Raw genomic sequence first — 27606 nt, 5'->3', positions numbered from 1 at the left:
ACTTCACTGTGGTGACCGTCATTTATTTTTGGACGCTTTCCCTCTGCCTGTAGTGGTAGAGATCTTGCTGGTAAGTCTATAAGTACTCATACGAGTCAAATGCCCATAGAAAGTCAATCGCCTCTTCCTCATGGATGTAACTATGTCTTCTTGATGGTCATAGATCTCTTTGTTGTGCCTTATCCAGTAAGTACCACCCCCTTCTCTTATTGGTCCTAAAATACTCCTTAGTATTTTTCGTTCCTTGAGCTCTAGCTTCCTCAGTGGACCTTTTCTGTTCATCAGAAGACACTCAGAGGCGTACAGTACGGACGGTCTTACTACTGAATTGTAATGTTGGAGTTTAAGGTTCTTAGAGAGGCACTTGGATGTATAGATGCTCTTACAGGTATGGTAGATCCTTTCCAACTTGGTTAATTTCTTTATCTTCTTAAGTGACCAGTTTATTTGCCTTAAAGAAACATTTGTTTCTATTTCACTGACATTCGACACGGCATCTTTGCATTTATTTTCTTATCCTTTCATGGGAATGATTAAAGTGAGTTCTGAAATTACATCTCAGACTTATACGTCCAATATGTCCAAGAGCTTAAATGCGAGTGTTCGCGCTACCCTTCCGAGTGAGTGATCTTGGGAAATCAAACTCCTAGACCTTCAAGAACTTCAAGAATTTCAAGAACTTCAAAAACTTCTAGAGCTTCCCTCATTGACGTACCTCATTACCTCTGCTTCCATGGAGCCGAGAGCTGATCCATGGTGAGGGCGAGAACAGTAGCAGAGCAATGCGGGACATCGCCAGCTGCAGGATGGAGAAAGGTCACGCCCAATTCATCTTCTACTATACTGAGGTGATATGAACTTGACTTTTCACAATAAAACAAACAGTTTTAAAAAAATTTCAGAAGTTCATTCAAAGCAAATCCTCTCGTTCTCTGAACCCACTCCAGTTTAATGTGCCGTACACGCACTGCGTACCATCTCATGCTCTTCAAGCTTAAAGTACGAGCATTTCCTGTTACAATATATATACACACACATACCTGCTTTTAAGCAACACTCTTTTGTAGGAATTGTGGTTGTCTTGATTGCTATACAAGCTGAACGCAAATTCAGCCAGGAGGCATTCAGGCTCAGAAACAGGCAGTCTCTCATGGCAGTTTTAGCTAGGGGACTTAATACCGCTGTTGTTCCTTCTAAAATTCCAACTGAGGAGTTAATTACCTCTGTTGAGGCAGCCATCCACAAACTACCTATGGATGAGGCTTAGGAGGTACGACAGGAATGTGTACGACTGATAAAGTCTGCTACCATACCCGCACCCAGTTTAACAAGAGATGAGAGGAGAGCTTTGAAGGAACTTAAAGATGATTCTGAATTGACCATTCTTTCAGCTGATAAGGGTAAAGCAATTGTGCTAATGGACACTGACAAGTATAAGAACAAGATCTTGGCTATGTTATCAGAGCCTGTTCACAGATTGAGCTCATGTGAGTCCCATGCCACTGTTGCACTGCTGCCACGGTTATATGGCCTACCAAAAATCCACTAAGAAAACGTACCCCTCAGACCAATAGTTAGTGCAAGAGTTTCTCCTATGTATGCTCTGGCTAATTATCTAAGCGAATTGCTTCAGCCACACATAGGACATACTGAATAATACGTTAGGGACTCTCTGTATTTCATTAATAAGTTGTCAACCATAACCTTTCAACCCAATGTATTTCTGGCGAGTTTTGGTGTGGAGTCCTGTTTCACTAAAGTGCCGATTGACTCGGTCATGTCACTCATTGAGCATCTGTTCCCTGAGGTCATTACTGAGCTATTTCTTGTGGGATGGACAGTTTTATGAACAGATGGATGGTCTGGCCATGGGAAGTCCACTTTTGCCAGTAGTGACCAATTTCTTTATGGAGCATTTTGAGGACGAGGCTATTGCTTTGGCACCTGTCAAACTGATGATTTGGTGAAGATATGTTGATGATACATTTGCAGTCTGGACAGAAGATTCTGAGAAAATTCACCTATTTTTAAACCACCTAAATAAGCAGCATCCTTCGATTAAATTCACTATGCAGATGGAGTCGGACAGATGCCTTCCTTTCGTGGATGTTCTAGTAAGAAAGAAACTGGACGGCTTCTTAGGGCACACTGTCTATTGTAAGCCTACCCACACTAATCTCTATCTCCTGTAACCGTACAACAGGGTTACAGATTTCATTCATCATTTATTATTAATAAGTGAGATTTGTTGTTTTCAAATAGTCATAATGTAACTTGTAACTCTGGCCAAGATGAGCTGGCATATTATTTTGCAATCGAGGTTATGTTTAACCGAGACTGTATTGAGCAAGTAGGTTTTCCGCTGACACATGCAGGGTAGTCATCGGTAGTCCGCGTGGGCAAGCTAATACGACACATGACTGATGACATCAGTGCGTGGGCACGTGATTTCGACCAAGTGTCTGTATTCGCCAGCTACCGTATGTTGAGGTGGAAGGGATGGCCAGATAGTAGGGAGATGTGTGGTCATTACGAGTTTATAAAAGTAGAGGTAAGAATAGTTGGCCCGTCTGAGAGTGGTGGTGAGATGTCGAAGAGTGGTGGTCAGTGGTCTGAGAGTGGTGGTCAGTGGTCTAAGAGCGGTGGTCAGAGCTAAGAGATGTGTTTGAAGAGGTCTTAGAATCATCGAAGAGGTCTACGAGTGGTGGTTTGATCTGAGTTGAGACAGGTACTGTGCTGTGAGGATGGACTTCACAATGTGTTTCAAGAATATTTTCCAATTTCTTACAATCTATTGAGTGGACGTAACTACATTGGAGCTTACTACACTCGTCCAGGGAATGTAGGTCAATTCCAGGTTACATAAGAAGATAACAGCAGACGGCTCCCGACTTCAGCTCATTGGTTTTTCCAGGAATTTCAAGTTCAACAGCGGTGTGTGCAGACATCAGGTAATTACAGCATCAGACATGTTATGCATTAATAACATGAAGAAGAATGTAATCAGCGGCGATATCATATTTCACTTCAAGTTCATGCCAATAGCTTTCTTTGTTTAGATTAAATTTTCTTATGATTGAAACAACAAGTCTCACTGAGTATATATTTTTTGTTTTAAATTAAAGTACGACAATGCAAGTTCATTGTGATGTAAAGTATAGTCATAAAGTCAGTTTTCTTTTAATAACAATAAGTTATTCCATTTCCAAATACAAGCCTCAATTGGGGAAATATAACCGTAATCTACTATTGTCCTGATCCATATTCCTGTATATTGCCAGATGTGTGAGTTTATCACCTCACGCCTTGAGATAATTGAGATAAGAGGCATGCTCTCCGAATTTTGTTGTTTCTTACATCAAATGGCGCTGAACAAAGGTAATGTATATTGTGTGAAAGAGATTAAGGTGTAAGAGTAGTGGTAGGAGTAGTCAGACTCCGTGTAGATTCTCACCACCATCCAGTACAAAAAAAAACAGGGCATTCTCACAACACCCACTATGAGGGTGAAACAAAGCTGTGAACCATCAAATGTCGAGGAAATGGACACACCATGTTCAAGGGTAATGGTTGCAGCGATGTATAGAGTCATAAAGCCCTGCATCCCAGAGGGACGACTAAGCAAAAGTCGCAGAATGAAGAAGTGAAGAGAACTGCCTACTTTCCTTTTATCCACAATACCACAGATCAAATTGCCATGGCCCTCCGCAAGCACAATATAAAAACTATCTTTGACACACGCAAGAACTGGTCAAAGTTTAGCTAAAAGCAAGGACAAATTGTCCCCATTATTACACCCTCGGGTGTACAAAATTCCCTCTACTTGCGATAAGGTATATATTGGACAAACATGTTATTATCAAGGAATACTAATGAAAAATCTATCTCAACCAGCCACACAAGTCAGCAATAACTGAGCACGCCCTATCAAGGGTCATAATGTGGTGTTCCAAGATGTTTGAGCTCTCACCCACACTAAACATACAGATCCATGATTATACGAAAAGATGTGAAAATACATAAAAATGCTAACAATGTCAACAGGGACTCTGACTATCAATTAAGTAATACATGGTTGCCAGCCATTAAGAATTTACGTAGGTAGTTCTCTTCCCTGTCCTTTCACTAATGTTATTTAGTTTCGGAAATTCATACTCCTTTTCAAGAGATGGTTCACTCTGCGCCCAGAGAGCCATCTACTGACGAAGGAGAATACCACTTACTACAGACCAACAGTAAAGCATTCTTAAAACCAAACCTTCATTATTTGAGAAGTCTTGCTCGTGAACGGATGAGATTTTCTTCTGAAGACGCGGAGTAAAGTTTTCTGAGAAATGTAAAGAATTTTACTTTGCTTTCTGATACAGCAAAAGCCCAAAAGCTTATTAACATGTCTACATGCCTAATATGATGGAAGGATGCAAATACTGTAGGTAGATAATTATTATATGATTTTGTCTTTTGATCCAATATAATTATTCTTCTTCAAATTATTGATTTGGTGTCTGGCTCCATGACTGATTGATCTTAGACTTCAATCCACAGGGCCCCAGGTTTGATTCCCAGCTAGGCTGAGGGATTCCTGAAACTCAGACACCAAACAAAACACTATACCCCACCACAATAAAACACAGTTTCCAACACATGGCAGATGCCACCCACTCTCATTTGAGGATCTACCTAAGAAGAACTGCATCTGGCTACCAATAACCACACAAAATAATAATAATAATAATAATAATAATAATAATAATAATAATAATAATAATAATAATAATAATAATTGGTTTGGTTTTGTAAAAAAGTCACCAAGCTGCAATATAAAGATCATATCTTACCCTGGTCTTCATGTCCTGGAAGAGGTCCTCTAGCTCCGAGAATCGACAGGTAGCAGATGATAGGAACTCTTTCATGACAGGAAGGAAGCGGTCTCCAGCAGCAGCACCTGCAGGCTGTGAACGGTGGAACTCTATCTCCCGCTCCACATCCTTCAGTCCATTACGTAGCTGGCTCATGTCTTTTTCAAGCTCACTCATACTAGAAACAGAACATGAAATCACTTCATTTTATGATGAACAATAATAATCCGACATACCCTGACAATGCTAATTAGGATACCACCCTACACTGAATATCTTCCAAGATGGCTCCTTAATGAATGTTGAAGCTTGATGTCCTGGGAGACTAAAAAGAGGTTGTCAGGGGCTGAGAAGAAACGGATGAACAAAAACTGTGATTGATGAGGTGAGAGCCCATCTGTGTGAAGACAGCAGATGCAGAGATTGTCCTAGTCCTTTTTTGGTTTCTACATTTATCCTTGTCGCCTCTCTCTTGCTCTCACTTCCCACACTGTCCTGTTATGAGGAGTATGATGCTGTGTATGATATGGATACACTATGAGAACACATGTTCAATGTCTGATGCAATCCAGCAACAGCCAGGGGTGTTCCAATGAATGCATGATTCCATGTGACATAGGGTGGAAGACTGCATTGCAATGGGTAGTGGTCACATGTTGTGAGGAGTAGATCAGAGACATGATGATCACTGATGGTAGTGGTAGCAGATCATAACTCCAAACATACTGGGTTTGCGACTAATGTTTATAGGACCCTTTTTGCTTTGTTTGTTGGGTGCTGCTTCCTCTGTGAATATCAGAACCTTTTTCAAGAACAACCTGCACACCTTAATCAGGATATTTGTATACCTAGGAAAGCTTGGTAATTGTGACTTTTGGAATGAGAGACCAGTCATTGCACATTACCAGCTAGCTCAAATTGTATGTACACTTCAGAAGAACCAACCATCAAACAAAATTATAAGATGACAAAGGAACTGCTGAATGAAACAACCATGGATGGACAGAAAGAAATATAGAAAAAGGGGTTACTTATATGTGGGTCTTGGCCTACCGAGTGACACCTACTCAGGCAGAAGGCCTGCAGATTATGAGGTGACACAGTCAGTACGAAGAATCCTCTCCATCATTATTCTAGGCTTTCTAGATCTGAGCTGCTCTTTCACTGTCAGATGGCTCCTCCATTTTTTCACAAAGGGTGAATAGACCTCAAACCAGTCCTCATACCCAGGTAAAAATCCCTGACCTGGTGAGGAACTGGACCTGAGGCCTCTGGGTAAGAGGCAGCCTTGCTATCCCTAGACCATATTTATGAATCCCAAAGTGTCAGAACTTTGTTCCTTAGCTGTTCCGTGTGTACGTTGACTTCCAGCATGTTAGAGAAATCAATTTAAATTTCATCAGACGTACAGAGTGTCTGCTCTGCATTTATGAGTTACCCAAACTCATTTGTTCCAAAGAAAATTATGATCTTCCTGACCCATCAATATTTTGACCATCATAGTAAATTAAAATTACACGTAATATCAGAGGGTAGGAATTTTAAAATATCTGGGAAATGTAATTGAAGAAACTTGGTGAAACACAAAGGAAATAAGTGAACAAGATAGAAAGCAGGGAATGTCTTGTCTCAACATCCTTGAATTCAAAGGAACTTTGTACATGACCTTCTTTGTAACCCAGGCTGATTTCTTCAGGTGGTACAATGCTCGCCTTCTGTGCTCAAGTTGGCAGGTTCGATCATGGCTCTGTCCAATGGTATTTGAAGGTATTCAGATATGTCGACCTCATGTCTGTAGATTTACCGGCACGTAAAAGAATTCCTGCAGAACCAAATTCTGGCACCTTGTCTCCAAAAACCATAAAAGTAGTTGGTGGGATAAAATAATATTCTTACCTTTAATGTACTGATATTAAATTGTGCATCAGAGATACTGTAAACTAGACACAAATAGAATGCAGGCCTGTGCAATGAAGTCGATGAAAATTTGACAGGTAGAGAAATAAACAATACTCAGAGAATTAGTGAAGGAGGAACCCTTACAGAATAATCATTTTTTAAATCAACATTACAGTGGTATCAATACAAGGGGAATGAATGAGGGAAGAATTCCAAGAAAGATGTTTAATTTGAAAACCAATCGGAAGAGGTGGAAAGTGAAGAATGGTAGAAGAGAGAATGTGGGAAGGTAAAAAAAAAAAAAAAAAAAAAAAAAGAGAGAGAGATATCTAAAACTGGATGGACATTGTGTATGATGATGACACATCATTGCAAAACATTAAACATTTTGTTGCTAAGATCATTTTTAAGAGTAACCACCAACAATCTTATCAGGCTTTTGAGCTCTTAAAACTGAATCCTCCTTCACACGAATAGAAAATATACATGAGATTTTAAAAAAAAATCTTGTACTTAAAAATTAACTTCAAGATGGAATGAATAATAAGAATCTTAATTTATCTAGAAACCTGTGCAACAGATATAACAACGTAAACACTAAAGTAGGTATTCTCTCCCTCCTGGTAAGTATGCCTTCAATTTAAATTTCTTACAAGTTGTTCTAAAATTAAGATTTTTTGTAAATAAGCAACTTCTTTTTTTTCTTCTTTAATTAACTGCTTTCATACCATCCATAGCATGCAAGAAAACTGTTACAAGTTGGCATCAGTGGAAGTTAATACAAATTATACTTACTTCACTTTTGCAGCTTCTCGAACATGAGGCAGGTCTTCATCCAACTTGAGTATGTCTTTGAACTAAAAGAAGAAAAAATACAAGTGCTATAGAGAAATATGTCATCCAGAATAAAAGAAAGCAAGATATTACTAATGAAATAATATAAACATTTAAGTAATGACAAGTGAAGAGGGGAGAAGAAACAAATAGGAAAACTGGGATTGATGAGGCGAGGAGATGGCAGTGTATGAAGAGGTAGAGAATATCCTTGTCTCCTCTTTCTATTGCCATTTCTCATACTGACCTGTTATTTTAATTATTCAACTCTGTGTTCTTATCTTTCTACATTATATCTTGTTTGTTCATTCCCATTACCATAGGGTTCCTTTACTCCTCTTGTGTTTGTCCTCTGTTCCAATCCTTCACCAACTGTATTCATCTTTATCATCATGCTCCTTTTCCTGTGTATTTAGCTTTCTTTTATTATTACACTGCCCACATCAAAGTCTGAAGATCTGCCAAGATAGCCCCTCAAGGAGTATTTGAAGCCCCACCCTCTTGACAAAAGTTAAGAGCCAAGAAGAAATGGATACAGAAGAACTAGAACTGATTTGAAGCTGACAGTACATGAAGATTCTCTAATCTATAGTGTCTTGATTGCTGCCAGGGAGACCAATTAGCTCTGATTGAGTAGGGGTATTTCAGTTGCCTTGACAAAGAAAACTGCAAAGTATTTGAAATGGCAAACTGTACGTAATATACAGAAAAAAACACGGTTCAACCTGGAAAAAGAACAAAATAATCCTTTATGTATTCTATCAAATAGAGCCTCTGTGGTTCAGGCGGCAGCCGCCGGCCTCTCACCGCTGGGTGCCGTGGTTCAAGTTCCGGTCACTCCATGCAAGATTTTTGCTGGACAAAGCAGAGGCGGAATAGGATTTTTTCCAGGTACTTCAGTTTTTCCTGTCATCTTTCATTCCAGCAACACACTCCAATATCATTTCATTTCATCTGTCATTCATTAATCATTGCCCCAAGAGAAGTGAGAAAGGCTTCAACAACAAGCACAGTTCCTATCCTCTCTGCTAGATGGGGGCTTCATCCATTCCAATCCTGACTCTGTCAAATGATGGGACACAGACTGTGGATTTCCATTCTATCAAATACCATAGAAACTTGTAACAGTGAATACAACCCTTCGCATAGGATTGGTATCAGGAAAGGTATCTGGCTGTAAAACAGCACAAAATCCACGTTTGCAACACAGTTTGCACTTGTGACTCCAACAAGATGTGAAAAAGCTCTTGGAGGAGGCGTGTACAGACAAATAGGAACACATGAAAAACAATAGTAATGTTATTTGATTTACGTCCCACGAACTACTTTAACGGTTTTCAGAGACGCCGATGTGCCGGAATTTAGTCCCGCAGGAGTTCTTTTACGTGCCAGTAAATCTACCGGCACGAGGCTGACGAATTTGAGCACCTTCAAATACCACCGGACTGAGCCAGGATCAAACCTGCCAAGTTGGGGTCAGAAGGCCAGTGCCTCAGTCGTCTGAGCCATTGAGCCCGGCACATGAAAAACATGAAAATACAAAGGGCAAACATTTTTATATACTACTACTACTACTACTACTACTACTACTACTACTACTACTAATACTACTGCTGCTGCTGCTGCTACTCCTCTTCCTTTCGATTTGATGCATTAAAATTATGTATAAAATGTCAAGTACACCCATGTTCATAAAAACCAGAACACCTTGAGAGATTAGAGATAGGAAGTTCATATACACAGAACATATGCATTAGTATTTTCTGAAGAAATGATTAGCAATTGAGCCATGTCGGCCCTCAAGCTCAAGGTCCACATCAATATCTCAGCGCACCACCATGACTGGTAAAATGTGCCTGCAGCTTTCATTGTCACTATAAATCGAAGGTAATGTATCAGGGAGACTTGAGCAGACATGCAGGATACCTCGCAGATGTATGCGAGAACCGTATCATCAAATGAGCATGTTTGAAAGAAGGCGCATTATTGGCATGAGAGAACGTGATGCATCCATCTGGGAAATTGCTGCTCATGTGGGACAAAGTGTGTCAGCAGTGCAACAAGTGTGTACAGAATGGTTCACAGAAGGCCGTAGCACACTACAAGATGGATCTGGTCGCACCACCCAGACCACCCCCCCGAGAAGATCGACACCTCATCCGAATGATATTGCAGGAGAGATCTGCATCCTCTTCAGCTCTGGCGCAACAGTAGAACAGTGTAACACATCGTACACTATTGGGAGTGACAGTCCATCGCCGTTTAATATGGTCTGGGTTACCGGCATGTCGTCCACTTCTCCGCCTACCTGTGACTAATGGGCATAAACATGCTAGACTGCAATTGTTGTATACAAGAAGCAAACAATATATAACACAACTAAAATGTTTATTTTAGTGAGATCTTTCACAAAATACATTGAAATAAATTGTCTGTCGACTTGCTTCTTATTTGGAGCATGCTAATTAATGTTATAATGAGTAGGCTTGGTGTGGAATTGAGAATTATGTACATTTATCCAAGTTCACACTACTATATACACAATGATCTGCACTGACAACGAAAAGTGTCACGCACATATAAATGTCTCCGATAGCTGATGGCTCTAATGTCCTGAAATGGTTGCTGGAATGTAATACAAGTCTTTCAGCGTAGCAGAATGCTAGAAGAATATAATGCAAAGTCCTTCCTGTGTAGCAGAATGCTAGAAGTGTGGGCGAAGTTACAAGGAAGGCAGAAATAGGGAGGCGGTAGCGAGTCCAGAGGTGAGACCTGCCGATCATAGTTCAGTCCGCCTATTCAGCCCACACTTTTAAGAGGATACCTCCGTGTCTGACCTACGGTGTAGAGCTGATCGCTGGACACAGCTGACTGCTTATTGCTGCCGAGTTCTGCCTCCTATTTATACAGGCTGGCTGACGTCCCATACTAGAGTCAGTGCGCTAGCTGGATACACCACGCACATTCTCAGAGCTTCGATGCAGGAGCGGGTTGCATAGCTGCAAGGCGGAGGACACTACAACAGCAATGATGTTTGGAACGATGTCACTGGAAACAGGAATGGCAGCAGATAGTGTTTTCGGAAAAATCCAGGTTCTGTTTGTTTGAAAATAATGGCTGCATTTTAGTTCGCCGCAGACAGGGGGAGAGGCATCACATTGACTGCATTCGCACAAGACATACAGCACCAACTCAAGGCCTTATTGTATGGGGTGCTATTGAGTACAACCACAAATCACAGGGAACTGTGACCAATTTGATCTACGTGAATGACATCCTGTGACCCGTAGCCATACCCTTTCTTGCTTTTTTTTTTTACGTCGCACCGACACAGATAGATCTTATGGCGATGATGGGACAGGAAAGGCCTAGGAATGGGAAGGAAGCAGCCATGGCCTTAATTAAGGTACAGCCCCGGCATTTGCCTGGTGTGAAAATGGGAACCCACAGGAAACCATCTTCAGAGTTGCCGACAGTGGGATTCGAATCCACCATCTCCCGAATGCGAGCTCACCATACCCTTTCTGCAAGACACCCCAGACATCATATTTCAGCAGGACAACGCGCGACCAGATGTTGCTGCACGAACACGTGCCTTCTTGTTGTCACAGGATGTCAGACTGTTGCCCTGGCCCGCCCGATCACCAGACTTGTCGCCAATCGAAAATATATGGGGTATGGTGAAATGAGAGGTGCGGTGCTGTGACCCAATGCCAACCACCAAAGATGAACTGTAGAACCAGGTGAATGTAACATGGATGGCTATACCCCAAGATGCCATTCGCGCCTTATACGCATCGATGCCATCACGCATGGAACAAGTTATCAGTGCCCATGGAGGATCCATTTCCTACACATGCTGAACCTAGGTGACTGAAATGCTAATAGTTTCTGCAGAACATACTAATAAACATGTCCTGTGAATTTGAACTTTCTGTCTCTAGTCTTTCAAGGTGTTCTGTTTTTTATGAACATGAGTGTAGTTTTAATATATCCGCTGAGGGTGGAACAACAATTCGAAAAGCTGGTTTTGGTTTAAATATTTAAATAAAATGTGCTGATATAGACTGTATAGTGTTCAATAAATATTACTAAACCATCAAGACTGTGAGAAATTTCTTTTATCTGTTATGATAATTTTATTCGTAGCTTCTTACTTTTGTTAACTTAATAGTAGATTTAGCTTACCTTCTTTTCCAGCACCTCAACAAGGTAATGCAAGAGCGTAGTACCCTTGGCAGCACTCGATTTGGTGTCTGCAAGCCTGTTTAGAGACGCCAGCCGGAACCCGAAAGCATTGCCCCTTGCACCGCGATTCATATAGTTGCCAAGGGCAAGTACTATTTCCAGGAGCCGACGCAAACGCCTCGATCTTGCCACTTCTCTGGATGCTTCCATCACAGACTTTATCCGAGGCTGTACTTCGCCAAGCCACACACCAAAACGTTTTTTATAGTGCAGGCTACGTAGTCGCTGTTCATAGTGGGGAATCCTACAAGAGAAATTACAGTTAGTATCACATGTTACAGGTAAGTGTGTAAAGAAGTAGAAGAGAAAATAATTCTGCCAGGCTACGTTCAACATTTTGAAAAATTTAATTTATTGTATTAGCCCAAATATAAGATGGCATCAGATATATGACAACCCTGTATTCTTGGAAGTTATTTCCAAGAAAATCCAAATAATGAATGAAATGACAGTATATTCAAGTTCTCCCATCATGAAGATAATTTAACAAGCTCTAAAGTAACCTAAGGACAAAAGTTTTATATTTATACAACATATAAGTGTAAATGACAAGTTAAGAATCATTCTGATAACCCTGTGACTCACTGGATAACCATTGTTTCATTTCTCTTGCACTAATTCAATGACAAACTTATCAATTTTGTTCAGTTTTCATGTCTTTGGTCCTCTAAATACTGTTACGTACCAGCCATGTCGCAGCCACCTTCTGTATTTCCTGGAAGGGATAAGTATAGCATGCCGGGGCCCTCCCAGCCCATCCGAGGACATACCGCAACCTCTCCCTTTCAATGGTCTCTTCCTCTGGTTTCCCCATGTGCCTTCTCGAAGACACAACGAGAATATTCTTTTTTCTGGCTGCACCCCAAAGATTCCAGTACTTTATGACCAGGATATAGAAAGGGAGGCTATCCACAAACAGTTGAGTCAGTAGTTGGGAGCTGGAGGGCACTAGTGCTGGTTGTCATCAGTGTTGTTGTGCTGGAGTGTTGAGTGAGTGGTGAGTGTTCTGCCAGAGTCACTTTCTGAGTATCGTTGCGTTGGAGTATAGAGCAATGAGTTTCGTGTGTGTACTGAGTAGAGTACTGTACTGTACGTGTACCGACGTGAAGTCGGTGCATGGAACTAGGGTTGGAGCAGTGTTAACTGTCATTATGTGAGGAGTAGTGTAGTGCTGGTTAGCACTGTTAAGCTGTTTCTGTTAGGTGACCAGTGTTGAGATGTCAGTGTTGTTTTTGTAAATACAATTTGCTATACGTCGTACTGACACAGATAGGTCTTATGGCGATGATGGGATAGGAAGGGCCAAGGAGTGGGAAGGAAGAAGCAATGGTCTTAATTAAGGTACAGCCCCAACATTTGCCTGGTGTGAAAATGGGAAACCATGGAAAATCATCTTCAGGGTTTTTTATCCTTTGCCTTTGGCAAATCTATAAGAAAATTAACAAATACAGTACATGTTCCAACTGCTTTGCACTCATCATCAGCTGTACAAACATGTATTGTATTTGTTAATTTTCTTATAGATTTGCCAAAGGCAAAGATTAAAAAAGTATCGATTAGGTGGAAAAACATTATTGTGATTATCAGATTGACTTATCGATACGGACATGAAGTGGATAGTTTGCAATCTTTAGGGTTGTTGACAATGAGGTTCGAACCCACTATATCCTGGATACAAGCTCACAGCTGCATGCCCCGAACTGCACAGCCAACTCTCCTTGTAGGTGTTAGGGTAATGTAGTTCATTGTGTGGAGCAGTTACATTACCAACATCTTCCTTTCATGTATTGGGCCATGTGTCCCGTTGCGGTCTTGCATTGTCATGGCACTTTTACATTTGATGTCTTACACATCTTTTTTTCCCCCCTGGACTGATACTGGAGAATCTCTTGGTAATATTTCAGGATCCATCTTTTCGATATGTTTCCAGTTTTCCTAGTACGGTAACTATAGATGTAGTCCGTTATTGGTTGTGTTTTCAGCACTTCTTCGTTCCTTTTACTCCACTTGATGTATCCTGCAGTTACGGTGCCTGCAAGTTAATTGAACTGTGTTAACTTTGCGAGTTACTGGACTTATCTGGAGTCGAACCAAGGAACAGTCATTGTGCATCGTGACTACTAGCAGACTACATCTGTGTTCAAACACGTGTGTACGTGAAGCTGCTCGAGTGGAGTGACTGAGTGAGCAAAGCAAAGTGAAAGTGAGGAGCCTGACAATAAGGATTATAGCCTGTACCACGTAAAGACTGTCCAGCTGGAATCCTAGTGTGAGAGACTAATAAGCAGACATCAATTACTAGAATGTGGTCATTCATGGTCGAATATAATTTTTTATGTGTGTGTGCATGCATGCACACTAATTGAGTCATAATGAATTAAATTAGATTGATAAAACGGACAATGTTTTCTTGATGTGCTGGCACTCAAACCTTTCTTCATTTTAACACAAACATCGTACATTAATCTTAAGGCCGGTCTGCACTGATTAACATTTAATACCAACATGTTAAACTGAACATGTTAGAATCAACATGTATGTCATCATTGTGTCTTCCAATTGACTTGGCATGTTAACTCAGAATGTTGAGGTTAACACTTTTAATATGTTGGCGTGTTTTCCGCTCCAAGTGGAAAACTTGTCAAGTAAATTTGTTGTTCATGAGCTGTTGGCACAGCTTCGGCAACTTCCGTGCTGTTTTCATGCCAACAGATACCTTAAACGACGTGCTTCTCGTGAAAAAAAGTAAGATTATAGTTACAAGCTACGAATACAGTACGCGCACGTGTGTCGTCCTCTCTGCACTATACTAAAATTTACAATCAGAAATGGAGTGGAGCAAAGAGAGCACTCTCGACTTAATTAATGATACAACAGAAAAGCCTTCTTTGTGGGATGTCTCATCGAAGGAATACAGAGATAAAGTGAGGAAAGCCGACAGTTTTCAGGAACTTGAAATTATCTATAATTGCTCCCGCGAGTGCATTGAGAAAAACTATCCTCTCTCCACTCCCAGTACAGTCAAGAATTGCAAAAAGTTCAGAAAAGTCTGAAGCTTGCGACGGGGGTGGACGAAGTTTATACTGTGCGGAAATGCAGAGTTACAATGAATCAATAAAAGTAAATTTCCACTTTTTTGATACTTATATTTGCATTAAACAAATTAATTAATCATTTTCAGTACATGTTTCATTCCATTTGGAACATCTTCAGCTGTTTTACAACGCTTAGGTGAAATTACAAAGTATTTATCTTAAGAGCCTCTTTTTTTTTTTTTTTTTTTTTTTTTGCGCGTCGCACCGACACAGATAGGTCTTATGGTGACGATGGGACAGGAAAGGGCTAAGAGTGGGAAGGAAGCGGCTGTGGCCTTAATTAAGGTACACCACGGAAAACCATTTTCAGGGCTGCTGACAGTGGGGTTCGAACCTATTATCTCCCGAATACTGGATACTGGCCGCACTTAAGCGACTGCAGCTATCAAGCTCGGTTTAAGAGCCTCTTAATGAGTACCTTGTTTTACTTGAAATCTACATGAATTTAAAAAATAAATATATTTAAAATCAATGTGGATGGTTGAATGTTATTTTAACCTACAGTATTTTAAAACTATATCTATTCATTTGAACAGATGTTAAAAAAATGTTTTTGTTTCCGGCACTTTTTTCACTATGATGTATGATATTCTACTTGTCTACTAATAAAAAGTTCTTGAAAAATAATTTTCCTTTGTCACTGTTCTATATTTTACAAGGATGTTCTCTTCGTTTGTTCTTTCCAAGGCAAATGTTGTTTGTTTCAATTTTATAAAAGTATCCCTTGAATTCAATTAATTCAGGATCGCTGAAGCTGATTGCTGTCATACTATTATTAAAAGAGCTTCCCCAAAATCTGAAATGAAATAAAATGGGGGATCACTTTTAATAACATGTTTTAACTCTGTACAAGGAAACTTTGTTGACAAATCTACTGTGTCCTTGGAGGAGCGACGGCTGATGCAGCCGTCCGTCTTGTGAAGTAATGATGTGTGTATTCTGAAGCTTGCTCCACCTTTGAGGGAGGCAAGGCTGTGGAGTGGGGAGGAGGCGTGTCACTTACAGTCACAGTTTCAGCTTTAGGAGTGGGGGTAGGGGAATAGATATGCGGGAGGACGGAAGGAAGTTCGATCATTTTCTTTCTTTTATTGTTTGTATTGTTTTTAATGCCTAATGCTTCCTTCTTATAAAGGGTTCCTATTATCAATACCATCATTCAGGTTATTATCCTGAATATTTTGTTCATCTACATATATATATAGGGTATTCTAGTGTATTCAGAAGACTACCTTTATTTGTTTTACATAATATTGTCTGATCTTGCTCTATAGTGGTGAACTGATGACCAGTTGCACTCATATGTTGGCCCATTGAGGAGAATTTTTTGTGCCTCTCGGCATTGACGTGCTCTAAGTATCTTAACATAAAACTTTGTCCCGTTTGCCCTACATAAGATTTTTCGCATTGATGACATTTTAATTTATAAACCCCTGAATCTAAATGTTTGTCTTTCCCTAGGGAATTAATGCTATTGTAGTTTAAAAAATTTTGCTTAGTATTATTACTGGATACTGAACAGATTCGTTACTGCATATATATTAGGATTGTTAACAGTGAACCTGTCATATTTATCTTCCTTCTTTATTTCGGGTGTTAGATTAGTATGAAACTTCTGTTTGAATTTTCTGATTATTTTATTTACCATATTAAGTCCAAACCCATTATATTGGGCTTGTTTACGGATAAAGAGCAGTTCTTTTTCTCGTTCTACGCGGGAGAGAGGTATATTGAATGCTCTGTATATGTGACTATAGTAAGTTCATTTGTTTTGTGATTACAGATGTAATGAGTGGTTCTTTATCATAATAGGAGTAAAAGTGGGTTTTCTATGTATCTTAAAAATAAACTCTTCCTTATCCCGTCTTATATTTATGTCTAAAATTTATGGAACCTTCTATTTCTTTTTCTACAGTTAACTTTATTCTGGAATCTAATGAATTTAAAATATTAAGAATATTATCACTATTGTTCACTCTTTGATCTATTACTATACAGGCATCGTCTACGAAGCGTATCCATAGATTAAGACCTTCTATTTGTCCTATTATTTTGGTCTGTTCAAGATGATCCAGATAAATGTTGGCTAAAATGCCTGAAGCAGGAGCTCCCATGGGAGGCCTTCCTGTCTGTATATCTTCTTATTAAATGTGAAGTAACTGTGTTATGAAACAAATTTTAGTATGTTAATAAAATCTTCTATTTCTGGTAGGCTAAGTTGTTTGTGTTCTATTAAATTCCACCTAATGATTTTTATTGTCTCATATACTGGAATATTTGTATACATGTCTTTGAGATCAAAAGAACATATTATATGATGCAGTGTTAACTTAAAATTCTCAGAATGTTTTAAAATCCATATCTATCTTCTACTTTTAGCTCATTCGGAATGGCATCCACATGGTGCCTTGTATTGAGATATTGTCGTACCCACATTCTTCTTTCCTTCTCAAGATCTTGTAAGAAGCAACAGTGGCATTAACAAAGGCCAAATCCTATTCATCTGTATCCATTGTCCTTGTATGAAAATACAAGACACGATCTGAATGTATTACCACAAACTGATATGATGAACTGCCTGTATATAAACAAAGGAAGTCAAGTTTAATAATGTTATTTGCTTTACGTCCCACTAACTACTATTATGGGTTTTGGAGATGCCACGGTGCCAGAATTTTGTCCCACTGGAGTTCTTTTACGTGTCAGTAAATCTACCGACACAAGGCTGATGTAGGCCTATATGAGCACCTTCAAATACCACCGGACTGGGCCAGAATCGAGCCTGCCAAGTTGGGGTCATAAGGCCAGCGCTTCAACCGTCTGAGCCACTCAGCCCGGCGAAGTCAAGTTTAACATAACACAGGACATAATGTTAAATGAAACAGTATTTAACATTTAACAGTTAACATGTTGATGGGGTCACCAGTTAACATTTAACAGTTTTAACATTTAACATTTTGTTGTTGAATGTTAATCAGTGGAGACCGACTTTTATAGAAATATACAATAATAAAGTTTTATTATGAATCCACCTGTTCAATACGTTATAATGTTGTTACATTAAAATAACTTCATTAGTTAAAAAGTTATATATGGGACATGTTTCGCTCCCTTATAGAGCATCATGTCCCATATATAACTTTTTAACTAATGAAGTTATTTTAATGTAACAACATTATAACGTATTGAACAGGTGGATTCATAATAAAACTTTATTATTGTATACTAACAGATTTCAATACGGATTAAAACATGAGATTAGTCACTTGCAATTTTATAGAAATACCAAACTTTTCTGTAGCCTGTATACCACTAGTACATTTTGCCTCCCGTAAAACCCGTAATTTGAAGTTATGATATAAACTTCTCCTCTCTCCTTTAACAGAAGTGACAAAGGCACTCCATTCCACATGATCCGCATTACTGGAAGGGGGACCAGAACTAACAGTATTAATGCAACAATGCCAGACCAAGCATTGGTCGATCCCAAGCCACAATTACAGACTATCCACATCATTACCGTATCGATATTGTAATTCAATCAATAAATGGAAAAAGGGTTCCACATAATCGATACTTTCTCATTTTTGTATTTAGCCTTGGGCTATTTATAAAGACATTAATACCGGGCGAGTTGGCCGTGCGCGTAGAGGCGCGCGGCTGTGAGCTTGCATCCGGGAGATAGTAGGTTCGAATCCCACTATCGGCAGCCCTGAAAATGGTTTTCCGTGGTTTCCCATTTTCACACCAGGCAAATGCTGGGGCTGTACCTTAATTAAGGCCACGGCCGCTTCCTTCCAACTCCTAGGCCTTTCCTATCCCATCGTCGCCATAAGACCTATCTGTGTCGGTACGACGTAAAGCCCCTAGCAAAAAAAAAAAAGACATTAATAATCACAGAACATGTTTTGATTGCTTAGCAATCATCATCAGCTGTTTACATGTAGCTTAGGTAAAAACAGCATAAAATCAATCTCTTAATTTACATTAAAACAAATCCTATTCATCTGTATCCATTGTCCTTGTATGAAAATACAAGACACGATCTGAATGTATTACCACAAACTGATATGATGAACTGCCTGTATATAAACAAAGGAAGTCAAGTTTAATAATGTTATTTGCTTTACGTCCCACTAACTACTATTATGGGTTTTGGAGATGCCACGGTGCCAGAATTTTACCAAAAATCTCCAAGTTTTTAACAGCAAGTGATTTTATTGGAAAAGCTCTCAGGACTTAAAGTATACCTAAGACATTTTAGTCCAATAAGTGTTTTTAATAAGTTTAATGTCCAACTAATAACCGCCCTCAATGCACTCTCCCCCCCCCCCCCCCTCCCACCTATACGCTTTCTACTAACACCTGTTTTTAATGTTTTAATGTAAATTAAGAGATTGATTTTATGCTATTTTTACCTAAGCTACGTGTAAACAGCTGATGATGATTGCTAAGCAATCGAAACATGTTCTGTGATTATTAATGTCTTTATAAATAGCCCAGAGCCTCCGTGGCTCAGAAGGCAGCGCGTCGGCCTCTCACCGCTGGATACCATGGTTCAAATCCCAGTGACTCCATGTGAGATTTGTGCTGGACAAAGCGGAGGCGGGACAGGCTTTCTCCGGGTACTCCGGTTTTCCCCGTCATCTTTCATTTCAGCAACACTCTCCATTATCATTTCATAGCATTTATCAATCATTAATAAAACACCTTGGGAGTGGCGACCCCATTGTAATAACAGCCTATATATGTTTCATTCATTACATCCCTGACCCGGTCAATGACTGGAAGACAGGTTGTAGGCTTTCATTATAAATAGCCCAAGGCTAAATAAAAAGAAAAAAAGAGAAAGTACCCAAGCCACAAATCGGAAAAAATTGTAAAAGCTAGGGAAATTTGCTTTCATTCATGAGCTTGAACTCAGCTGTGATGCATGTGATGTCTCCCACTGCATAAGTCAGTACAGTTGGGGAATTACGCAAATAAGACTTCAACGAAATGGAGTCTGTTTAAATATTAGGCTGTGCATATACTTTCTTTTCAACCATGCACTGTATACTGTTGAAGGTTATCAGCATATTACCTGCATGTCTGATTTCATTTTTCTAGTTGTCCTTTCTACATTCTACTGTTACATTTCTCTTCTTTTTTTACCTGGAAATTAACAATTCTGTTTCTCTTCTTAGAATATTCTTTTGCATACCATGCCATGTTTATTTCTTACTTTCTCTTCTAAGTCTATAATTTAACTTTATTGTATTATTTTGTATTGTGTACCATTATAATCATAATAATAATAATAATAATAATAATTGGTTACATATTTTGGATACCACCAACTTTCCCTTGTTTGGAATTCTTAAATCTAAATTGTATGATTCATTGTATTATTCACATATTTATTAAATAATGTAATTACATTGATTATTATGTAATGTACAATTTTAATGTTTAGAAATTAGATAGTGAAATTCTTACTTATATACTCTAAACACTGCAATTGATCAAAAAGCCTGTTATGTTCATTATTAAACTAATTAATAACGTAAAAATATAAAATGCTGTAAGTAAAGGGAATGGTTTAGAAAATGTCCCCCAAAAATGAAGATTGGCCAAAAAATCAAAACAAATTGCCTGGGTTTCACTGACGATTTAGCAATACTAGCAGTGGACATAAAAGTAGCAAAAACCCAGATATCACAACTTCAAAACATTGCAAATAAAATTTCCCTCAAAATATAATTTGAAAAAACAGAAATTATGCCCCAAAAACCAACACAACTAAAAGAAGTTACCATAAATGGTAATAAAATCAAAATAGTAACACAATTTAAATATTTTGGAGAAGTAATAACACATAATCTAAATAAAAAAATCTCAATCCAAACAAGAACAAATAGATTAGCTAAAGCACAAAAATTAACACGGGATATCTACCAAAAAAAAAAGTCTATCAATAAATGCAAAAATAAAACACTACAACACAGTTATAAAACTGGAAGGTACATATGCAGCAGAAACACTTTTTCACCTGAATAAACAATCAAAGACTGACAGACTTCAGAAAATTGAAAGGAGGATGGAAGAACCTGCATAAAAAATACCAGAAAGATGGACAGTGGCGGATAATATCTAACAAAGTCATGTACAAAGAGCTAGAACCCATTACAGATACTATGTGTAAGAGGAGACTGGGATTCTTTGGACATATGAGGATACAGGATTCAAGACTTCTGAAACAACTAGTACAACACAATCTCAACTCAAAAAATACCACAACAGGATGTAAATGGATCAGAGAAGTAAGAGAGGATCTGAAGGAAATAGGAAGATAAAATTGAATACAAAACTCAAGAATAGAAACCTCCGCTTTACACTTACATGAAACAAACCAAGAACATGCATATTTTCGACTGAGGAAAGGGCACAAAGATCAGAGTGTCTGAAGAAGTACTGGGAGGACCGCAAGGCCCAAATGATCCCTTCAAAGAGACCTGAACGATGGACTGACTAAAATGATCCTATGCGGTCATTAAAAAAAAAGAAGAAGAAAGGACAACTATGGTTTTTATAAAAATAATCATTATATAATACCAGTACAAGTCTTATATTTGGGCACATAAGTTTAATTTAATTTAATTTTTTATCTCTATTCATATTGTAAGAAAACCTGAAGGAGGATGGAAAAATGCTGTTGTTTAAGTCATCAGTCCGTAGACTGGTTTGATGCAGCTATCTATGCCACCCTATCCTGTGCTAAACTTTTCATTTCTACGTAACTACTACAGCTTACATCTACTCTAACTTGCTTGTTATATTCATACCATGGTCTACCCCCACCATCCTTACTGCCTACACTTCCCTCAAAACAAAGTGAACAAGTCCTGGGTGTCTTAAAATCATTCTGTCTCTTCATTCATAATTCGATCTACCCATCTCGCCTTCAGCAGTCTTCCATAACACCACATTTCAAACAATTCTGTTATCTTTCTTTCTGAGCTAGTTATCGTCCAAGTTTCACTTCCATACAAGGCCATGCTCCAGATGAATTTAATCTTTCTAATTCCTATATCAGTGTTCAAAGCAAGCAAATTTCTTTTCTTAAGAAAGGCCTTCCTTCCTTCCTTGTGCTAGTCTGCATTTGATGTCTTCCTTACTTCTGCCATCATTAGTTATTTTACTACCCAAGTAATGATGTTCATCTAACTGCTAAGAGATTTCAAAACAGCACATTGAAATTAATTTCAAGATCTAGCAAAGCAAAGTCACCTCCGTACAAGCCATGAAGGCCCTTGGAGGAGTGGAAGGTAAAGCCTTCCACCATTGTTAACCTCGCCACGTGATGGGGTAGAGTAGTTAGCTCTATGCCCGGCCGCCTTTGCCCCCAGGAACTAACCTGGTACTCATTTTTGGTTTAGGCCGAGTGAACCTCAGAGCCATATGCACCTCCAGAAGTGAAAATCTCGTTTCTTAAATTTTACGACTTCCTGACGGGGATTCGAACCCACGTCTTTCCGGGCGAACCGAGCACCCCTTTACCGCCATGGCCAGGCAGCCCCTTCATTTCAGGATCTGCCAAATGTTAAACTGCATGCAAAATTATTCTTAAAAATTGCCTTTAATTTAAATATACATTCATAAAGCTGATTTACTTACTTAGAGATCTCATAGAGGAAACGGTCAGCTCGGGCTAGGCTATCGATCTCGTCACTGTGTTCCTCCAGTAGAGCAGACTCCTCCGCACTAGGAATGAAATTGAGCAATAGCTCCACCATGTCTATGGGTAGTTGATCCCTACTATCCATGCCTAGGATGGCTCTGTAACAAAAACAACAGAGTAAGCTCCAACTTAATAACAAGAAGAAGGAAAGGAGGTCATAATAACCATGAGCCCAATATCTGGAGGACACTTACTTGGATATATCCTCATCCGACATCTTCAGCTTGGACAACAGGATCGTACAGTTCTGAGCGCGACGGCCGTCTATCACGGACAGAATCTTGGTTCTGTTCTTGCCCATCTGACGCAGGTCCTCAATAGAGCCATCATTCTGAAACAATCACAACATGTCTGAAGGTAAAGTTATGATATTCTTTAGAAATAAAGATCCCTTTAACAAATGGAGTTGTGAAAAATATTGCAACATCTTACTAACACCATATGAAAGAGATGTGAGAGATACTGAAAATATATTTTGCAATATTACATGCCCATTATAAAACATGCTACCAAGGCCTAATCCATGGCAAAGAAGGTTTAAAAATAGGATACAGAAAGCAGAAATGAAATGCCTAAAAGTGTTATAGAGTGACACGTGAGCTACTGGAAAACTTTGACAAGCACTCAACATGGAATGCTGAAATTTGAACTGCCCTTCAAAAATCCTACTGTCTTAGCCAGCATCGAACCAGCAAATTTGGGATCATAGGTCGTACACTCTACGACCGATCCGCCAAGGCAGCTGGTAAGTGATCCTAATGTAAATCTAACACACTGTATATGTACCATATATTTTACATTACCAAAAATCGTAAGTACAAATAAGATTGTCTGTAAAGATATAAGTAAATACCTTGCTTTTCTGAAATGAAAATGAAAACCTACAACCTGTTTTCCAGTCAATGACCGGGTCAGGGATGGGATGAATGAAGCCCCCAACTTACACCGAGGCCTGTCGCTCTCCTCTGGGACAATGATTAATGACTAACAGATGAAATGATAGTGAAGAGTGTTCCTGGAATGAAAGACGACAGGGAAAACTCGAGTAACCGAAGAAAAACCTGTTCCGACTCCACTTTGTCCACTTTGGTTTTTTTTCTTATAGAAAATTAAATGACGTGGTAATTACAACTTACCGCAACACCATTCTTCTGGTAAGCACAGAAAAGTTTATCGATGTTCTCTAATTCCATGGCAGTGTAGAGTTTCGTTTCATCCAACTCTGACCAGATTGTGCCAGAAACTTTAGCATCTGGCAGCTTGGACCAGTTAAACGACTTGAGTGGATTGGACGGTTGCGGCACGTTCTTCTTGACGGGCTCCGGACGGGCACTTGGTGCGGACGGAGGAGCGGACGGTGGTGCCTGAGGTGGTGGAGGTGGTCCCATGCCTGGGGCAGGAGGTGGAGGAGGAGGAGGAGCCTGTGACGGAGGGGGTGGGGGTGGAGGGGCAGGACACACGAAGTCCGTTGGCCCGTTGAACTCCAGGGCATTGGAGTCGACTCCAGATCTCAAACCTACAACCTGCAACATACAGAAATATTTTGGTTTAATTATTCTAATTTCTTTTTACAGCTGAAAATTCAGTAACAACCTCTCTTGATAATACCATAGCTTGTCTCTCTTTGCATTAACAATGTTTGGAGCTAAGATCAGGAAACAAAGACATGAGGCTTGCAAGTTAGGTCCTGTCCTCACATTCACCTGCAGTTGAAGTAGATAAATTACTCCTAGGAATGATAGGGAATTTTAATCACACGTCTTTTTTCATTCATTCTCTCTCACAAAGCTGAGTCTACAATGTTCAGAAACTTGTGCTATGATTTATAACTTCCATGCCAGAACCTGGTTTTGAATTCAAGTTAACCAGGCAGGGAGCAACCATGCTATGGCAGTAGCTGTGAAGTATTTCGGAGAACAGCTGCTACCATACTTTCAACTCTCAACTACATATACTATCAACTATCATACTTTATTTCCCTTCAATAATTTCATGCTGAATTTGCATTTTACTCAACAGATATATCCACCAGCCCTATGAAATATTTTTATTTTCGACAAATGAAATCTGTTGACCGTGAATATTTATGTTGTTGTTGTTCAAAGTAGTAGTTGTGTGGATCTGTTTTTGGTTGGCTTATGAATACAAAATTTGATCTTGCTATCAGTTTAGTTAAGAGTTTATTTCATTTCTTTGGTACACCGTGTGTTCACTGTACTTCCCAAACTATAATTATACATCTTCTCATTACTCTGTTGTTGCATGTGCTTGCATCATCTTTTCCTCCTTTTTCTCCTTTTTCTCGTAATGGCTGGGCCGTGTTCAAGGCTGAATGATTCCGATATCCTTGAAATTTTAGATGATTTAGACAGTAATAGGGACTTTTTGTCGAAAGTGATTCCCATTATGTGGAAAGTGACGATTTTACCCCTAAAGATTTTCACACAGTCACAGCTGCTCATCGTGCATCGAACCATGAAGAACCTGACATCGATGACAGTTACGTGTACAATGAATAACTTTGTGCCATACTTCTTCACTGATTTGCGGCACACACATCATATTGATATGAAATTATTCAGAATTAAATGTTATTTCTTTCAGCTTTTAAGTCTAAAGAAGAAAGACACAATAACGTCTGATCTTTCAGTCATTGAAAACCATGATTTATTTTTCCAAAGTAATTTTCAAAGTTTAATCATCTTTTTCGGCTTTACCACTAATAATACGTCCTTTCTGAAATGGTCATAATTTCCTATATTAGTGTGATATATTTTATTTTAATATGTGTCAAACTGTTTACGTGTTGATTTTTTTGTAATTTGGTTGCAAAATTACAAAAATTAGTTTGAGCTGCTTCAAGCAAACCCCTGCATATAGGCCGAGTGCAAGAGGGTTAATCATTGCACGCCCACCTGGTGGCCGCGATCGTTAAGGCGTTGAAGTCTAAACGGTCCTACACTAACTATGGTTAGCCGGTTAGGGTCCCGTTGGTTGAAAAAAATATGTCACCATCAGAATGTTGGCCAGCAGAGTAGGGGAGGTAGTGGTATACAATTTGTAATCACTAGATTGCATGCCAAAACATCATTATCATTTTCATTTCCCATTTCCAGCTACCTGGGTCGGGTTGTGAATCAAGGAACTCCATCACTGCCTGTCTCTCCACCACTCTACTCCTTTTCTTTAAAGTACATCTTCCGGTTTTCCTCCCCACTTCTCTATGCACTCCCACAATGAATCTGTCCATCTCTTTTGGGGTCTTCCTCATGGTCTCTTTCCTGTTAACTTCTCCGAAAAACTTTTCTTCCCCCCCGACACTCTCTCTCCTCCCATTCTCATCATATGCCCATACCTCTTTAGCTTTGTTGTTTTTATCCTGCCTTGAAGTTTCAAGATTCCTGTCCTCCTCCTTATCTCTTCATTTCTAATTCTATCCTTTCTGGTCTCACCCTCGATACCTCTTAGGAATTTCATCTCCGCTGCCTGTATTCTACTCTCCTCTCGTTTTGTTGAAGTCCACGATCCAGTTGCATGTCAAAAGCCTGGATTAACTTCCAAACTTCTCTGCAGTGCTCATATGGAGTGAGGGCATATGATGCTGTTGATGGTGATTCATCCGTCGGATGGTGACGTTAAGCCTTGAGCAGACCCCTTGGTGCTATTCGACAGGAGTAGGTTATGTGCCAACACTGGGTTTCACCCTCTTCCTTCCTAATATCATATCATGCCATTCATTTCATCTCATTAAATCCTCTGATGAGGTTGACATTAGGAAGTGTATCTGGTCATAAAAACACGCCAGGACAGATTCATCTCACCTCATACCCGTCCCCATAGAGAAATAGGACAACAGTTGGACAAATAAGTCATTAATCATTGCCCCAGAAAAGTGTGACAGGCTTCGGCAGCCAGCACAATTCCTATTCTCACCGCTAGATGGGAGCTTCATTCATTCCATTCCTGACCCCATCGAATGACTAGAAACAGGCTGTGGATTCTCATTTTCACTTTTAATATCTTAGATACTGTCTACCCTGTCTCTCTGATAGTTTCACTGTTGCCATTGGTAGTAAACGGATCAAATATTTTTAGTTCCCATCTTTATTTTAGAAAGAAAAAACAATTAGAGGTCCAAAAAAAGCTTTGTTGTCTGATGATGAACGGTAGCAATTGACATACATTATTGCCATCATTTGCAACATTTGCTTCGAGCACTTGCTAACTCAGTCCCAAGAAGTAGACAATGAAAAGAAAACAGACTATGAAGCAACTGTATCACACTTTCTTCAATCACACGGTCTTCAGAGGACAACTGTGACTGCTTTGGATCTTGCAATAGTATGCCAAAATTATTTTAAAAACTGCTGTGCGACAAATAAAACAGAAGAGCATCCAAGATAATATCGTAACAATGTTAAGAAAATGCCCGGTGGCTATTCTGAAGAACAACTTATACGATATGAACTTATATATAATACGTTTTTTTTAATGTATAAGGATACTGTATATTTATTTCTAGATTGTGCATGCACTTTTCTTAGAAGTTCGGTGTCTTAAGGCAAATTCAGAAACGGATCAAATAATAAATTAAAATATATAAATAAAATTATGAATTTAATGTAAGGAAAGTACCAAAACGTCAAGAGACAAATACAAAAGAATTCATCAGATTACACATGTTTCCTCTAGGATTTTCTACTCATTAACTGTTGAGAATGGCTTTAAAATAATGACAGATGAATGTTCATGCTACTCATAATCTACTCTTACTGGATATGCCTCATACAATTTTGATAGGTCCCCATTTTCTCCATTTTTTAGTTTTTAAAAAAATTTTAATTTAAATTTTTAAATTTTTAATTTTTAAATTTTTTAAATTTCATATCGTAAGTGCTTTAATACTCTTACTTCACATCAACTTAAAAGAAAACTAATTTCAGAATCGTATTTT

At 39.0% G+C, this 27606-nt stretch overlaps 1 protein-coding gene across 2 annotated transcripts in view; it reads right to left on the bottom strand.

Annotated features, from left to right (window-relative positions):
• The window catches only part of DAAM (disheveled-associated activator of morphogenesis-like protein), an 879757-nt gene that overhangs the window by 8410 nt on the left and 843741 nt on the right, over positions 1-27606 (bottom strand). For both annotated transcript variants that reach the window (XM_068229574.1, XM_068229573.1), the window contains 6 exons: positions 23789-24175; positions 22847-22983; positions 22589-22750; positions 11781-12084; positions 7554-7615; positions 4839-5037 (listed from right to left, as the gene is read on the bottom strand). In XM_068229574.1, coding sequence (XP_068085675.1) covers positions 4839-5037; positions 7554-7615; positions 11781-12084; positions 22589-22750; positions 22847-22983; positions 23789-24175 — 1251 coding nt within the window. The remainder of the gene's footprint in view (positions 1-4838; positions 5038-7553; positions 7616-11780; positions 12085-22588; positions 22751-22846; positions 22984-23788; positions 24176-27606) is intronic.

This window comes from Anabrus simplex, chromosome 11 (genome assembly GCF_040414725.1).
Source record: "Anabrus simplex isolate iqAnaSimp1 chromosome 11, ASM4041472v1, whole genome shotgun sequence".
Taxonomy (NCBI): domain Eukaryota; kingdom Metazoa; phylum Arthropoda; class Insecta; order Orthoptera; family Tettigoniidae; genus Anabrus; species Anabrus simplex.
Note: the sequence above shows the minus strand (reverse complement) of the source record. Positions and strands in the feature narration are given on the sequence as shown.